Below are 16,063 nucleotides of genomic sequence, written 5' to 3' on the forward strand. Positions count from 1 at the left end.
CACACGTAAGAATTTTTCTTCCTCATAGGTACCAGTTTCATAAAGTAATTGTAACTGTAGAACAAAGTCAGGGCCTCTGCCCACCAATGCAATGCACAGGGGTTTCAGTAATGCTACAGAGTGGTTCCCACCATGACCCCAAGCGATAGGTGGGGTTCCCCACTGGTGGCTCATTATTGTGAGAGATTCCCCTTTACTCCTCCATGAAGGATTCCTCTCCCTTCCTCCAAATCAGGCTATAAAATACCTGCTTTGAAGAAGAGAACTGTGGGCAATCAGGAGGCAGCCTGGTTCTGACCACACATAAAACCCCAGGGTGCTAATGGCAGTTGCCATGGCAGCAGGTGCCTGAGGGGCAGCTGCAAAAAGGCAGGGACTGTTCTGATGAGTGACACAAGCCAGTCCCCCAGGGTGGGCAGGCTTGTGAGCAAGGCTCTGTGCCCAGGTTTGGTCACTGTCCCGAGACGGGGCAAGAACTCAACTGCGTGGCCACCCCCCACACACCACACCTGAACACACTGGAGGCACATTCATTTGCTGATGACCCTGACTCTGCCACTTACAAGCTTTGTGCCTGTGAGCGGGTTGTCTAAGCTGTCTGTGAAATGAGGATGATAATAATGGTGCCTGCCTGATGGGATTGTTGGAGGCATGAATTGAGATCAGGGTGCTTGGCCCAGGAGCTGGCACAGAGTGAGTGTCCAGTAGGACAGTAGCTCTTGTCATTATTAGAAGGGCAGAGCTGAAAGGGTCTTTGAAGGTTCCTCTGATCTGGGGAGTCAGCCTGACACCTGTTTTTGTTAATAAAGGTCTATGGGAACACAGTCTCATGCGTCTGTTAGTGGATTGTCTGTGAATGCTTTTGGGCTACAATGACTGAGTTGAATAGTTGTGACAGAAACTGTATGACCTGCAAAGACTTAAATATTTACTATCTAGCCCTTTATTAAAAGTTTTCTGGCTCCTGGTCTACTCCAACTCTGGTTAGAGACAGTGAGGTCCAGAGAGAGGAAGGGTTTGCCTGAGCCCACCCAGCGGCTCTGTGTCCAAGCCAGGTGTCCCAAACTGCTCTTGTTGGCATATTGGGATGTTGGGATCCTAAGAGCTGGAGGCAGGAAGCCTCATCTATTCTTTTCCCTCCCTCAGCAGACTCTCTACAGGGAGAGGAAGTGCTAATCCTGAGTTCTTGCTCTGTTTCAGCCCCTTAGATGCCCTGTCCTGTTCAGTCCTTGCAACACCCCTAGTTTACACTGGCTCCTATATTCAGTGGGCTCACTGGGGCCATTCTCTGTCTCGGCATCTGTAATATGGTAGGGGCAGCAATGACCCCTTCTTTGCAGGGAGGAAGCTGGGGCTCAGAGAGAGAGAAATGGCGTGTCCACAGTCACACAGCTGCTACAGAGCAGAGTGAAGATTGACATGTCTTTTCAAACTGTAAACCTTTTAGCTAAATAGATACGCTCTCCCCTAAGGAGGTGAGGGGACTTGCACTATGTTCCTTCTGGTCTGCCTTGCATGGGGGCAAGGAGCTTCAATTGTTCAGTTAGCAAATATTAATTGAGTACCTACTGTGGTCACTGGAGGTACCCCAGTGACCAGGACCCACCAGCCTTCTATGCTCAAGGAGCTTCCTCCCTCCCTCTCTCTCTTCCTTCCTTGACTATACTTTTACGGAGTCTTCATTTACAGAGTAAAATGCATCAATCTTAAGTGTACATATCTGCCTATTGACTAATGTGTATCATTGTGTAACCACCCTCTGGATCAAGATACAGAATATTTCTTTTTTTTTTTTTTTAATGTTTATTTATTTTTGAAGGAGAGAGAAACAGAATGTGAGCTGGTGAGGGGCAGAGAGAGAGGGAGACACAGAATCCCAAGCAGGCTCCAGGCTCTGAGCTATCAGCACAGAGCCCAATGTGGGGCTTGAACCCATGAACCGTGAGATCACGACCCAAGCCGAAGTTGGCGCTTAACCAACTGAGCCATCCAGGCGCCCCAAGATACAGAATATTTCTTGAATGTTCCCCTGTGCCTCTTAGCACTCACTTCCTCCACCCCCTGTTTGGGCAACCACTGGCCTAATTTCCATCACTACAGGTTAGCTTTGCCTGATCTGGCACTTCATATAAATGTTATAAAGCAGTGTATCCTCCTCTGTGTCTGGCTTCTTTCACTTGGCATGTCTTCGAAATTCATCCATGCTGTCGTGTGTACCATTAGTTCCTTTTGGTTGCTACGTAGTACTCCACAGTGCTACCTTGTTCTTTGATGCAGTCACCTGTTGAGTAGACATTTGGGTCATTTCCACTATTTGGCTCTTATGAATAAAGCCTCTGTGAACATTCCTGCACTTGACTTTTTGTGGACATCTGCATTTATTTCCTCTTTAAGTTTCTACCTAGGAGTGGAATTTCAGGGAAAGGACTCACATTTTAGCTCAGAGTGGTTCTGCTCTCCTGTGGGGGGTCACTGGGGAATGCAGGATGCCTCTGCTCCCCAGAGGTCAGTGATCCTCCAGGAGACACCCTACGTAGCCTTCTGGGGTCAAGACACGTCTGATGGGATTTCCTTCTCCCCAGATGAGCGATGTGCTCCTATACACGTATCCCCAGAAAGATGGGAAGTACCGGCTGAAGAACACGTTGTCAATGGCCAACATGAAGGTAAATGCTTGGTGTTAAGCACCCTGTTGGGTGGGTGGAGGGAGACCCCAGGGGAGGAGAGATAGCATCCCCGCTTCTAGGAGCCCACATGCCAGTGGGACCAGTGGGAAGAGGCAGCCCCAAGGAAACAGCGTTACATTGTGGGTTACAGCAGGAGAGGGGGGAGGGTAGGAGGACTACCTGGAAGAGGGGCGCTGAGTCCCTTATGGTAGATAATATTTGGACAGATGGGGAAGAGGAAAAGGCATCCTAAAAAAAGGGAAATTCATAAGGAAACCCTTGGAGGGAGGAAACAAAGTGGGGGTATGGCAAAGTTTTTTAAATTGTGGTAAAATATACATAACATAAAATGTACCTGTTAACCATTTTTAAGCATACAGTTTAGCGGCATTACGTACATTCACACTGTTGTGCAACCATCACCACCATTCATTTCTAGAACTTTTTTATCATCCCTAGATGAAACTCTCCCCATTGAACACTAACTCCCTATTCCTCCAGCCCCCTACCCCTGGCACCCACCATCCTACTTTCTGTCTCTAGGAACTTGCTCTAGATAATTCACATGAGTAGAATCATACAGTATTTGTCTTTTTGTGACTGGCCCATTTCAGCACAGTGTCCTCAAGGTGAGTTCATGTTGCAGCCTGTGTCAGAATTTCCTTACTTTTTTATGGTTTAATGATATTCTGTTGTACATATAGACCATTTTTGTTTTTCCATTCAGCCATAGATGGACACTTGAGTTGCTTCCACCTTTTGGCTATTGTGAATAATGCTGCTATGAACATGGTGTACGGGGATCTCTTTGAGACCCTGCTTTCAATCCTTTTAGGTGCATACCCACTTTCTTAGGGGTGGATGGGTGCCTACAGACCACACAGTTGGAGCCGGCACTCCCCTCTACACACACACACACACACACACACACACACACACACAAACACACACACACAGCCTGTACCATCAAACAAAAGTTTACCCTTTGCAGATGAGGAAACTCAGGCTCAGAGAGGGACAGTGGTAGGACCAAGAGAAGAATCCAGTCTATGGTTGCCCCTCCCTGCCCCTGCCCTGAGGGGCTGCTTTGGTTTTCCAGGTCAGCCGCCCTGTGATGGAGAAAGTGCCCTATGCCCTAAAGATTGAGACTTCCCAGTCCTGCCTGACTCTATCTGCCAGGTATGGGGAAGTGGGTAGAGGGAGGGTCTGGGGGATAAGGACACAGGATTTTATAGGTGTTAAAGTTTGGAATAACAAGCTGAATGAGTCATTTCTATTTTGGTATTATTTTGGGTCTAAGGACTTATTTTCTAGAGCCTCTTCTTTTAAATACAATAATAACAATATCTCATGTTTGTAAAAGTCTATGGATTATTGATTGGGTCTTTACAGTAATGCAAGTAAAGAAGTTAAGGTGAGCAAAATATGCATTGTGCACCTTAGTTCATAAAGTGGTCAGCTTTTAGGCTTTCATGCCCGGAGATTGAGAGAAAAACATAATGAGTGAGCATTCATCATTTGCCTTTCCCTGGTTTGGGGGTGTGGCCTTTTTCTCAGAAGGGTCTGTGTTTTCTCCAGGCCTTCAGGCTGCCCAGGGACCCTGCCTCACTCACTATGGGCAGCAAAAGAGCTTCCCCCTCCTTCTTTCCGGGCAAGGCCAGCTCCAGCTCTCTGGGCTCAGAAACCAGGGAGGTGTGGCTTCTGCTGGGACCACTGTGGGCACTGTGGGGGCTGAGACAGGGTCACCAAGGCATGGGTGTCTCCCCTCACAGCTGAAATGTGACCCTGGCAGGAGGCAGCAATGCCCTCTGTGTGGGGTAGTGCACATCACGTTCTCATGCAGATGCATTTTCTCATTTAGCATTTATTAGCCACTCCTCAGTGCCAGGCCCTGTGCTGAGGACACAAGATTTAAACCTTGATGTGCTCAGGGAGAAGCTCACATTAAGGGTGGGAGAGTTGTGTACCAGTTACAACGTAGAGCATAACTGCAGTAATAGTTAAGTGTTGATGACACGAGTAGCATGCACTGGGCACCTGCCCGGTCTCAGGCACCTCCTCTGACCCCATCGCCACCCTACCCACCCCCTACCCCCTGTCCATCTCTCCCAGGCCAAAGGGATGCCTTATCCTGGCTTTCCTGGGGCAGACCACACACTTACGCAAGGTGGGAGCGACACCTAGTGGGTCCTGGGAGAATTTCCACCACTCTGCCTCTTGGGGCAGAGCTCAAAGCTTAGGCAACCCTGAAGGGCAGGGTGTGGAGTGGGAATTTGGGAAGTCATCTTGTTGGGGAGGGGGTGTCTGGGAAGTTATGTGGGAAAATGAGGAGGAAGATGGAGAGACGAGGATGTTGATATTTTCCAACTTCACCTAGCCATCCCCTCCCCATGTGCACAGCCCTCTGCACCCTGTCCCGTCCCTCCTCAAGTGTGGGACTCTCTACATCTCCCTAATGCCCCTTGCTTTTGCATGGTGCTTTGCCATTAACAAAGTCCACCCATGTCCCACATGTCATTTCTTCCCACAACAGTACTGGGAGTTAGAGGGTTAGTGTTGACAGTGCCATTTACAGGTAAAGAAGCAGGCCCAGAGGACAGCTAGCATGCCCTGGCCACCCTTCTAGTAGATGGAGGTGCTGAGTTATGATCCTAGGCTGATCTGGCAGGTGGCCAGTGCTCGGTGGGATTTCAGACACTGACAGGCACAGCCAAGGGAAATGTGGGGGGACTTGATCTACACTGAGAAGCAGAGGCAGAGCTGCCGTGCACACCTGCATGCCTTGTTCATGCCAGCTTGTGTCCACAGCTCCTGTGCTGAGCGAGATGAATGGCACAGCTGTCTGAGTAGAGCCCTCCCTGAGGATTACAAGGCCCAGGCTCTGGCTGCCTTTCACCACAGTGTGGAGGTGAGTGGAGGGCCCTGAGACCCACCTGATGCCAGTCTCCCAGCCCTGGGTTTCCCTGGGCACCCATACACCCAGAAGGACTCTCAGCTCCTTTCATCACACCCCTTCTCCTTCCCTTCCCACCACACTCCCCCATAGCCAGGCAGTCACTGTGCAGCCCAAATACAGCACTTCCCGTTGGCTCTGTTTCTGACCCAAGGTTAGGATCCTGAAAGCCACCATGGGGTGGAGGGGGTTGTAGAATTAGGATCTACCCTACATGTACACATCCTGTACAGGAAAGAGGGCACCCATCTAGCTATCTCCTGACCACAATGCTCACCCGACTCCTTTGTTCCAGATACGGGAGAGGCTGGGGGTCAGCTTGGGGGAGAGGCCCCCCACCCTGGTGCCTGTCACACATGTTATGATGTGCATGAACTGTGGCTGTGACTTCTCCCTCACCCTGAGGCGTCATCACTGCCACGCCTGTGGCAAGGTGAGTCACCTCATCTGGGTGAGTGTGTACATAGAGTCGTGTGGGGTTGGCTGTCAGGGATATCCAGCAGCTACTGAGTGTCAGGCCCAGGGAAGGGTGTTTTCACACCGACCCTGCGAGGTAGAGATTGTTAATACCCATTTTACTGATAGTCTCAAACCAGGGCTCCAAATCCCACTTCACTATACCACCGTACTCCCAAAAGACAACCATAGCACACGTGGTTATTGTCCCAGGAGAAAACGTATCACGTCCTGGTTAAGGACTCATCAGAAAAACTGATGAAAACACTTGCACAGAAACTCTGTACCTTCACAATGGAAAACCAGGGGGATCCGACACAGTTCTGTGCTCAGAACACGGGGTCCCTGGAGAGGTGGGGTGGGGGGGGGTTGGCAGAGGGGAGGGGATGCTGGCCCTCTGCACATGCAGAGGGTGAGAACCATTCCAATGTGTGTCCCCAACTGGGCCTGCAGATCGTGTGCCGGAATTGTTCAAGAAACAAGTACCCCCTGAAGTACCTCAAGGACCGGATGGCCAAGGTCTGTGATGGCTGCTATGGGGAGCTGAAGAAGAGGGGCGGGGATGTCCCAGGCATGATGAGAGGTAACCTGGGGACACCATCTCCGTTCTTCCAGGTGGCCCACGTGGCTTCTCGCCGGCCCGTGGTTGGTACCTGAAACCACTTTTCTGGGGAGGCTCCGAACAAAAGCAGCCCTGAAGGAAGAAAGAGGGGTTTAAATCATACCTGGGGGACCATTTCCAAAAATAGTGGTTCCACAATAAATCAATAGGCACTGCCAGAGGAAGCATTCTGCAGGCAGCTAAGCTTGGGAAACGCTGGGTCATTGCATCTCTGTGAAGGGGACGGTAGGCGTGGTGACTCATGGTTACTTTGCCATAGCGGCCCTCTTTTTGAAAATGTTCTGTAGGCCTGTGTTCTATGGGACTTTTTCAGGATAAGGATTGTAAGACGGATAGCAGAGGAGTTGTGGATCAGGGAAGGGCTGAGGGCTCTTTGATTGAGAAAGGAACCTGGGGAAGCTGTGCTAGCCCTTGAGAGACTGTGCTCAGGGTCCAGGCTTTGTCCAAGCAGGGTCAGGCCAGAGGGACAGCAAGTGTATCCTGGACCTAAAACCAAAGATTTCTCCTCTCTGGAGCCCCCTGAGGCCATCACAGAGGACAGCCCGGGTGAAGAAGGGATAGCCAGCACCCAGAAAAAGCCTTCCTTCTTGGCTCCCATGGCCTTTGTGTCAGTAGATAGAGTGTGCCTGTTCTTCTGGTCACACCTAACCCCCATCATGAAGCTGATTTCCATTGCAGAAGGGACCAGGAGCTCTAATTTTACAGGAATTGGCATTCCAAAGCAAGATGCCTGCCTGTCTGCATGGACACTCACCTCCATTCCTCTATGGCTTGTCTTGGTTACAGAGCGGCCCGTGAGCATGAGCTTTCCCCTGTCCTCCCCACGCTTCTCGAGCAGTGCCTTCTCGTCCGTCTTCCACAGCATCAACCCCTCAACCTTCAAGAAGCAGAAGAAAGTTCCTTCAGCCCTGACTGAGGTAAGGCAGGTAGACTGCCTGTGTGGGAGGCAAGGGATTTAGAAGGTTCATGGCCTTCCTCGGACAGGGTCAGAACCTGCCCCAGGCTGACTGAACTTTACAGGACAAAGAGAATTCCTAACATGAGACATTCTAGCTACAAGGAGTAACTCACCACTAACAGGGCCTGTCTTCTGGGCATGACTGAGGACATGTCTGATTGGTGGCAGAAGGCAGGACCCCAGATGGTTGTGGATGGTGCTAGAAGCCTTTCCCATTCCTCTCTCCCCTTCTCCCCTCCAAGTGTTTCTTTTTTTCTCCTTACTTTCTTTCCTGTCTCATAGCCTGGACCAGGTCAGGTCCCCAGCAATGGTGCACAGATCACTGGGGCTCTTCTGACTAAAACAGCTACAGTCCTGACTTCGCTCTCCCCGGCAGGCCCTTGGAACTGTGCCATCCACTCAGCCTGTGGGTCCCAAATGGCCTCAGGTGCTGAGCCTCCTGGAGGGTGTGGGACTCTGTGCAGGAAACCTCAGCATTGGTTAAACTCAAGTCCGTTCTGTAAGGAGGGCCAGATTCTATGTTTATATTCTGATCACAACCACAAACAAATGTGTGCCCGTGAATATACAAGCTGTCAAAAGAGCATGATCAGCTGTTTCCAAGTTTTTGCATTAATATTCATTATTGAGTAGCTGGTGGCAAGGGTTTTAAGAAGTGTTAGGGTATGAAATATTTAAAGAGGTACTGTTCTATTCATTAACTTAATACCTTTGCATATTAAAAATCTTGGGAATAACACATACGTGGTAAAAAAATTTTTTTTCAGAACACAAAGGAATACCTGATAAAACGTACGTTTTTCTCTCCCTCCCTGAACTCCTCCAGTCCCACCACCCCCAGAAGTAACCATGAAGTTTCTTATGGATCCTTCCAGAAATTTTAATGCATATACATAATAAAGATGCACATTTATAGATCCTCTTTTTTTTTTTACCCAAAATACAACAAGTTGTACTAAATCTTCTGTACATTTTCACACTTCATTTCTCTTAACTATCATTCCACATTTGCTGACACATACAGATCTCACACGTTTTACATCGTGTGGTTGTAAATCATCCCTTTCCAGTAATTAGAAAAGATCACCTCTCACTCTTGCTGTGGTGGCTCACAGAACCCGAGTATTCCACGGGCACAGAGTATGAGAACCACTGCTCTTAGCCTTCCAGAGTCGAGCAGCTCTGATGCTGGTGCCTTTGGTAATTTTTGCTTGAAGTGACAACCTTTTTATTATCCAGCAAAGATTACACTTAGTGGGATTTGCAGCAGCCCCAGGAGAAATGTGCCCCACCCTACCCCCAACTGCCCTGTCCCCTTCCCCCAGGAGCACCATCTCCACAGCAAGCCCTACTCCCCATGAGAAAGTCTGCAGAAATGCTGCCTCCTGAGCATCTGCCAGAAAGGGAGGTTGCAGAATCGGTTTCTTCCAATGTGTTCTGTCCACTCTGCCTTTCCTCACTCTGTGAGCTGCCCCAGCAGGGTAAGTGCCGGGAGAGAAAGCTCGTGTCTGGTTCTAGGAGTCCTGGAACCTGTGGCGGAGACAGGCTCCTTTCCTGATACTTCTCAAAACAGCCCAGGCTGGTGGTGGGCTCCTTTCCCTTCAGTAAAGTTCATCGACCTTCAGATCTCCTTGCCAAGAGATCCAAGTTCTTATCTTCTCTTCAGCTGAGTAGGGATTTGACCTTTGGTAGATACCTCCATGCCTCCAGGCCCATCTGTAAAATGGGAAAGTCAGATTAAATTATTTCCAAACCTGGCCTTCTTTCTCCAATAGTAAGATTAGTATTTATGAGCAGTTCCTGTAGGCCAGGCACTATACCTGTCGGGCACCTGTCTTGTGTCATTTAATCCCAGTTTTAATAACAGGGAAACTGAGACTTCAAAGAAGTAATTGCCCACATTGCCCATCAAATAACTGGGAGAACCTGGACTGGAGCCCCAGACTGGTATTAATCTACACCTGTGTTCTGAACCTCCACATAAAGACTGTGCAACAGACAAGTACTGCCTCTAACAACAACAGGAGTTAACATTCCCCATTAGGCAAACCTTGTAAGTAAACATTAGAAAGAGGATCCAGGGGCGCCTGTGTGGCTCAGTCGGTTAAGCGTCCGACTTTAGCTCAGGTCACGATCTTGCGGTCCGTGAGTTTGAGCCCCGCGTCGGGCTGGGCTGATGGCTCAGAGCCTGGAGGCTGCTTCCAATTCTGTGTCTCCCTCTCTCTCTGCCCCTCCCCCATTCATGCGTTGTCTCTCTCTGTCTCAAAAATAAATAAACGTTAAAAAAAAATTATTAAAAAAAAGAGGATCCATCTTTAAGATCCATCCTCTTATCCTTTTAGTATAAGAGATAAGCTTAAAAGTATAAGAATCAATGTTTTGAACATGTATGTGTGGAGTTTTTTAAAGTTTTTCTTTAAATTCCAGTTTACAGCGTAATATTAGTTTCAGGTATACAATATAGTGATTCATTACTTACATACAACACCTGGGGCTCCTCATGACCAGTGCCCTCCTAATCTCCATCACCTATCTCCCCTATTCCTCTACCCACCTCCCCTCCGGTAACCATCAGTTTGTTCTATGTAGTTAAGAGTCTGTTTCTTGGTTTGTCTCTTGTTTCCCCCTTTGCTCATTTGTTTTGTTTCTTAAATTCCACATATGAATGAAATCGTACGGTATTTGTCTTTTCTGACTTATTTCACTTAGGATGATACTCTCTAGCTCCATCTGTGTTGTTGCAAATGGCAAGATTTCGTTCTTTTTCATGGCTAATATTCCATTGTATGTGTATACCACTTCTTTATCCATTCATCTAGTGTGATTGATAGATGGTAGGATAGTCCTGTTTTTAACTTTTTGAGGAACCTCCATTCTGTTTTCCAGAGTGGCTGTACTAGTTTTCATTCCCACCAACAGTACACAAGGGTCCCCCTTTCTGCACATCCTTGCCAACACCTGTTGTTTCTTGTGTTGTTGAGTTTAGCCATTCTGACAGGTGTATGATGTTATCTCATTGTGGTTTTGTTTTGAATTTCCCTGATGGTAAGTGATGATGAACCTCTTTTCACATGTTTGTTGGCCACATGTATGTCTTCTTTGGAGAAATGTCTGTTCAAGTTTTCTGCCCATTTTTTAATTGGGTTATTTGTTTTCTGGGTGTTGATTTGTATACATTCTTTATATATTTTGAATACTAACCTTTTATTGGATGTCATTTGCAGTATCTTCTCCCATTCAGTAGGTTGTATTTTAGTTTTATTGATTGTTTCCTTTGCTGTGCAGAAGCTTCTTATTTTGAAATAACTCCAATAGTTTATTTTTGCTGTTGTTTCCCTTGCCTCAGGAGACATACCTAGAAAGAAGTTGCTATGGCCAATGTCAAAAAAATTACTGCCTATGTTCTCCTCTAGGATTTTGGTGGTTTCCTGTCTCACATTTAGGTCTTTTATCCATTTTGAATTTATTTTTGTGTGTGGTGTAAGAAAGTGATCCAGTTTCAGTCTTTTGCATGTTGCCATCCAGTTTTCCCAACACTATTTGCTGACAGAAACAGTCTTTGTCCTATTGGATATTCTTTCCTGCTTTATCAAAGATTAATTGACCATATAATTGTGGGCTCATTTCTGGGGTTTCTATTCTGTTACATTGATCTATGTTGTCTGTTTTTGTGCCGGTACCATATTTTTTTGATGACTACAGCTTTGTAATATAACTCAAAGTCTGGAATTGCAATGCCTCCAGCTTTGCTTTTCCATTTCAAGATTGCTTTTGCTATTTGGGGATTTTTGTGATTCCATACAAATTTTAGGATTGTTTGTTCTAAGTCTGTGATATTTTGATAGGGATTGCATGAAATGTGTAGATTGCTTTGGGTAGTATAGACATTTTAGCAATATTTATTCTTCCAATCCATGAGCATGGAATGTCTTTCCATTTCTTTGTGTCTTCTTCAATTTTTTTATCATTATTCTATAGTTTTCAGAGTACAGGTCTTTAATCTCTTTTGTTAGGTTTATTCCTAGGTATCTTATTATTTTTGATGCAATAGTAAATTGTAAATGAGATTCTTTAATTTCTCATGCAACAGATTTCTGTACAATGATTTTGTGTCCTGCAATTTTACTGAATTTATTTTATCATTTCTAGCAAGTATTTGGTGGAGTCTTTTGGGTTTTCTATGTATAGTATCATGTCATCTGCAAATAGTGTAAGTTTTATTTCTTCCTTGCCAATTTGGATACCTTTTTTTTTGTAAGTAATCTCTACACCCAACATGGATCTTGAACTCATGACCCTGAGATTGAGTCACATGGTCCACTGACTGAACCAGCCAGGCACCCCAGTTGGGATCCCTTTTATTTCTTTTTGTTATCTGATTGCTATGGCTAGGACTTCTAGTACTATGTTGCATAGAAGTAGTGAGAGTGGACATCCCTGTCTTGTTCCTGACCACAAAGGAAAAGCTCTCAGTTTACCCTATTTAGGATGACACTAGATGTGTGTTTTTCATGTGGCCTTTGTCAAGGCATGTTTCCTCTAAACCTACTGTGTTGAGGGTTTTTATCATGAAAAGATGTACTTTGTCAAATTCTTTTTCTACATCTATTGAACTAATCATATGGTTCTTGTTCTTTTATTTTGTTAATGTGATGTATTGTGTTGATTGATTTGCAAATGTTGAACTACCCTTAAAACATAGGAATAAATCCCACTTGATTGTGGTGAATGATTTTTTTAATATATTGTCGGATTCGGTTTGCTAGTATTTTGTTGAGGATTTTTGCATCTATATTCACCAGAGATATTTGGCCTGTAGTTCTCTCTTTTGGTGGTGTCTTTATCTGGTTTTGATGTCAGGGTAATGCTGGCCTCATAAAATGAATTTGGGAATTTTCCTTCCTTTTCTGTTTTTTGGACTAGTTTGACAAGAATAGGTATTAACTCTTATAAGAATCAGTTTTAGAGGGAAGAACCTTTCCCTCAAATATCTGCAGTTTCATGTTTTGGGGGCTTGGGAACTGGGGAGAGGGAGCCAAGAATCTGCAACACCACTCGGGACAGCACTCCCGAAGGCTGTTTTTGACTCTTGTGTTTCCTGGGTGCATTCAGTAAATCCTGTCTTAATCCCTGGTACTGTTTTGCTGCTTTTGAGGTACTGGATGTATCCTGAGACCTCATCCAAGTCTCAGATTTCAAAGCAGTATAAACACTCTCTGCCAACTGGTTTGCAGTGTCACTTTAGCTCTGTCTGAACTATGCCTACCACCTGCTGTCCTGACCACTCTGCTTCCCTTCTGTCAGGTGGCCGCCTCCGGAGAGGGCTCTGCCATCAGTGGCTATCTCAGCCGGTGCAAGAAAGGCAAGAGGCACTGGAAGAAGCTCTGGTTCGTCATCAAAGGCAAAGTGCTCTACACCTATATGGCCAGTGAGGTAGTGGCAATTCTTGCTTTCTCTCTTCTCATCTGTGACGGCCCTCAGGTTAAGCTCACGCCTCAGAATGTCCATCTGGGCATGCACAACACCCCGTCACCTGCAGGGCCATGTGAGGCCGGGATGCTGTTCCCATGTCATACAAGTCTGGATCGAGCAATACCATGTGCTGAGTGCTGCTGTGGATACCCAACCACGTGTTGGTTCCAGATCTAAAGAATTGACCATTCCTCCATGGAGATAAGGCAGTACAGTGTGCAGACCTGTGTGTGCACCCAGGTGGTTTGAATGTCACAGGCCCAGCATCCAGCACAAGCCAAGTACTCTATAAGAGCAGGCTGCTTTCTGCTCTCCACCCGGTTGTTTGGGACAGAACTCAACAGCTTAGAGAAAGCTACCACACTTTTGCTCCATGCATTTCTTTTATCAGGGAGCTACATTGCTTCATGGTAACACTTGTACCAAATAAAACTTAAGTTTCTGTTTTTATAGATCATCTTACCTTTATGTCTTATAAAATGTAGGAGACAGGGCCTTGGGAGTGAAGCTTGCTTCCAGAGTAGACAGGTGTGGGCTATGGTTATACAGCAGGGAGCTGTCTGGTCTTGACCCAGGCTGATTCTGTAGGATAGTTTGGAAGATTTCCATGTCCAGGCCTCACCATCTGGTGGCTTCCATGGGCTAAACCCAGTCTGAAAATTGGTCTTAGGGGCACCTGAGTGGCTCAGTCTGTTAAGCATCCGGCTCTTGATTTCTGCACTGACAGCACAGAGCCTGCTTGGGATTCTCTCTCTCTCCCTTTCTCTCTGCTCCTCCCCTGCTCTCTTTCTCTTTCTCTCAAAAATAAATGAATAATAATTAAAAAAAAAAAAAAAGCAAGAAAGAAAATGGGACTTGAATGTGCTTTACTGCAGAGGATGTGTGCTTTACCCCAGGAGGATGTTCACATCAGCACAAGGCTGGCCTTTCTACCCTGACCCCGCCCCCCCTCCTCCCCGATGCTGGCCAGTGGGCAGAGGGCACTTCCTTTTTCAGGGCATAAAGTTTTTCTCACAAAAGACCTGCAACTGTGATGGTTGCAGCCTGCTCCTTCCTCAGGGAATCCCAGAGGCTAGGAGGGACACAGACAGGCTCGGAGGGGGTACCCACTGCAGCCTGAGTGACTCAGGTGCTGTGTGAGCCAAGCCCTCACTGACATGGCCATAGAGGAGCAAAGGATTTTTGAGCTAAGGAGAATTTCGATCTTTCCAGAACAAACTGAAATGTGATACAATGTCCACCTGCAGCCCAGAGCATCTTCCAAAGTAGGTATTGCGCAGGACGCTCACAGGAGTTCTCTAAAAACTGGGTTCTGAGGGAACCTTGAGTAGGCAGTTCGTGGGACTGCCTCACAGGAGTACTTCTCAGAATCTCTAATGTACCAAGGAGAGCTGTGGGTCTCTGAAATAAGGAGATTTCCCAAGCTGGCCTGACCATGGGCCCTTCCTCATGGAGCATCTTGTGGAACCATTCCATCCCGTGGAACACTCTTTGGGAAGAAATGCAGGCTTAGACAGGTGAACAAAGGCCAGTGATGATTAAATAACCACCAAATAGAGGTGAGTCCTGTGTGAGAATGGAAAAGCCAGAGTCTCTAGGTCATGAGCAACAGTTGTCATGGAAGTGACACCCTAAGTTTATTTTTTTTTAATTTTTTTCATGTTTATTAATTTTGAGAGTGGGGGGAGTGGGAGAGGGGCACCAAGAGAGGGAGAGAGAGAACCCCAAGCAGGCTCTGCACTGACAGCACAGAGCCTGATGCAGGGCTTGATCTCACGAACCTCGAGATCATGACATGAGCTGAAATCAAGAGTCAGATGCTTAACCAACTGAGCCACCCAGGAACCCCCTCTCCCCCTGCTAAGTTGATAGATGGATTTTAAGTATGCTTCCAAAGTAGTTTTTTCTATAGAGAGGAACTTGTACAATTTCTTAGTAAGGTCATATCACTGATAGCACTAAGCTCTCAAATTCCATCAAAGAAAAAAGGTTTGATAAAACGGATAGCCAGTTTTCACTGTCTATACTACCATGAACCCCTGTCATGTACCTGTGTATCCCCACCTCATTCCCTTCCACCAGAGATTAGTTTTTCTCTTTCAGATCTTCATATAAATGGAATCTCATACAAATGTGATTTCTTCCATTCAGCTTGATGTGTTTGAGATTCACCTGTGCTTTTGAATACAGCAGTAGGTCATTACATTTTATACTGAGTAGTATTCCATGTTGTGAACACATCACCATTTGTTTTCCCACTCATCAGTTGAAGGACATTTGGGTTGTTTCCAGTTTTGGGTTGTAATGAATAAAGCCACTTTAAACTTTTATATACAGGTTTTTATGTGAAAATAGGTTTTTTTATTTCACTTGGGTAGACACCTACAATTGGAATTTCTGGATCATAGGAAGGTATATGTTTGGTTTATCAGAAATTACAGACCTTTTGCAAAATTATCTACCATTTTACATCCCCCTCACATTTACATGTGAGATCTATGGTTGTTCCACATCTTTGTCAACACTTGGTATTGTCAGTCTTTAATTTACTAGTATCTCAGTGTGGTTTTAGTTTAAATTTCCATAATGACTAATGATATTGTTAATGTGCTTATTGGCTATTTATGGATTTCCCTTTGAGAAGCGTCTGTTCAGATCTCTTAGACAATTTTTTAAGTAGGTTGTCTTCTTATTGAGTTATAGGAGTTCTTTACATATCTTGGATACCAGTCTTTTGTCAGATAAATATTTTGTGAACATTCTCTCCGTTTTTGGCTTGCCTGTGCATTTTCTTAATGAATGAATTTGTTCTGTTGTTTTGATGAACAGAAGTTTTTAACTTAACCAGATTTATCAGTATTTTCCTTTATGGCCATTGCTTTTCATATCATAAGAAACTTTTGTCTGCAGGTCACAAGTTGTTCCCCATATTTGTT

General features: G+C 46.0%; 1 protein-coding gene and 1 long non-coding RNA gene across 3 annotated transcripts in view; one reads left to right on the forward strand and one right to left on the reverse strand.

Moving 5' to 3' along the window:
- FGD5 (FYVE, RhoGEF and PH domain containing 5) overlaps positions 1–16,063 on the forward strand; it is a 122,881-nt gene that overhangs the window by 102,927 nt on the left and 3,891 nt on the right. For both annotated transcript variants that reach the window (XM_058725886.1, XM_058725887.1), the window contains exons 13-19: positions 2,583–2,666; positions 3,766–3,845; positions 5,475–5,574; positions 5,915–6,052; positions 6,529–6,658; positions 7,484–7,614; positions 12,960–13,088. In XM_058725886.1, coding sequence (XP_058581869.1) covers positions 2,583–2,666; positions 3,766–3,845; positions 5,475–5,574; positions 5,915–6,052; positions 6,529–6,658; positions 7,484–7,614; positions 12,960–13,088 — 792 coding nt within the window. The remainder of the gene's footprint in view (positions 1–2,582; positions 2,667–3,765; positions 3,846–5,474; positions 5,575–5,914; positions 6,053–6,528; positions 6,659–7,483; positions 7,615–12,959; positions 13,089–16,063) is intronic.
- LOC131509777 (uncharacterized) lies at positions 1,777–8,878 on the reverse strand. The gene is made up of 4 exons (XR_009260692.1): positions 8,743–8,878; positions 7,452–7,574; positions 6,574–6,769; positions 1,777–2,281 (listed from the first exon to the last, which is right to left on the reverse strand). It is a non-coding gene; the product is annotated as an uncharacterized LOC131509777 (long non-coding RNA).

Source organism: Neofelis nebulosa, chromosome 4 (genome assembly GCF_028018385.1).
Source record: "Neofelis nebulosa isolate mNeoNeb1 chromosome 4, mNeoNeb1.pri, whole genome shotgun sequence".
NCBI classification, from domain to species: Eukaryota; Metazoa; Chordata; class Mammalia; order Carnivora; family Felidae; genus Neofelis; species Neofelis nebulosa.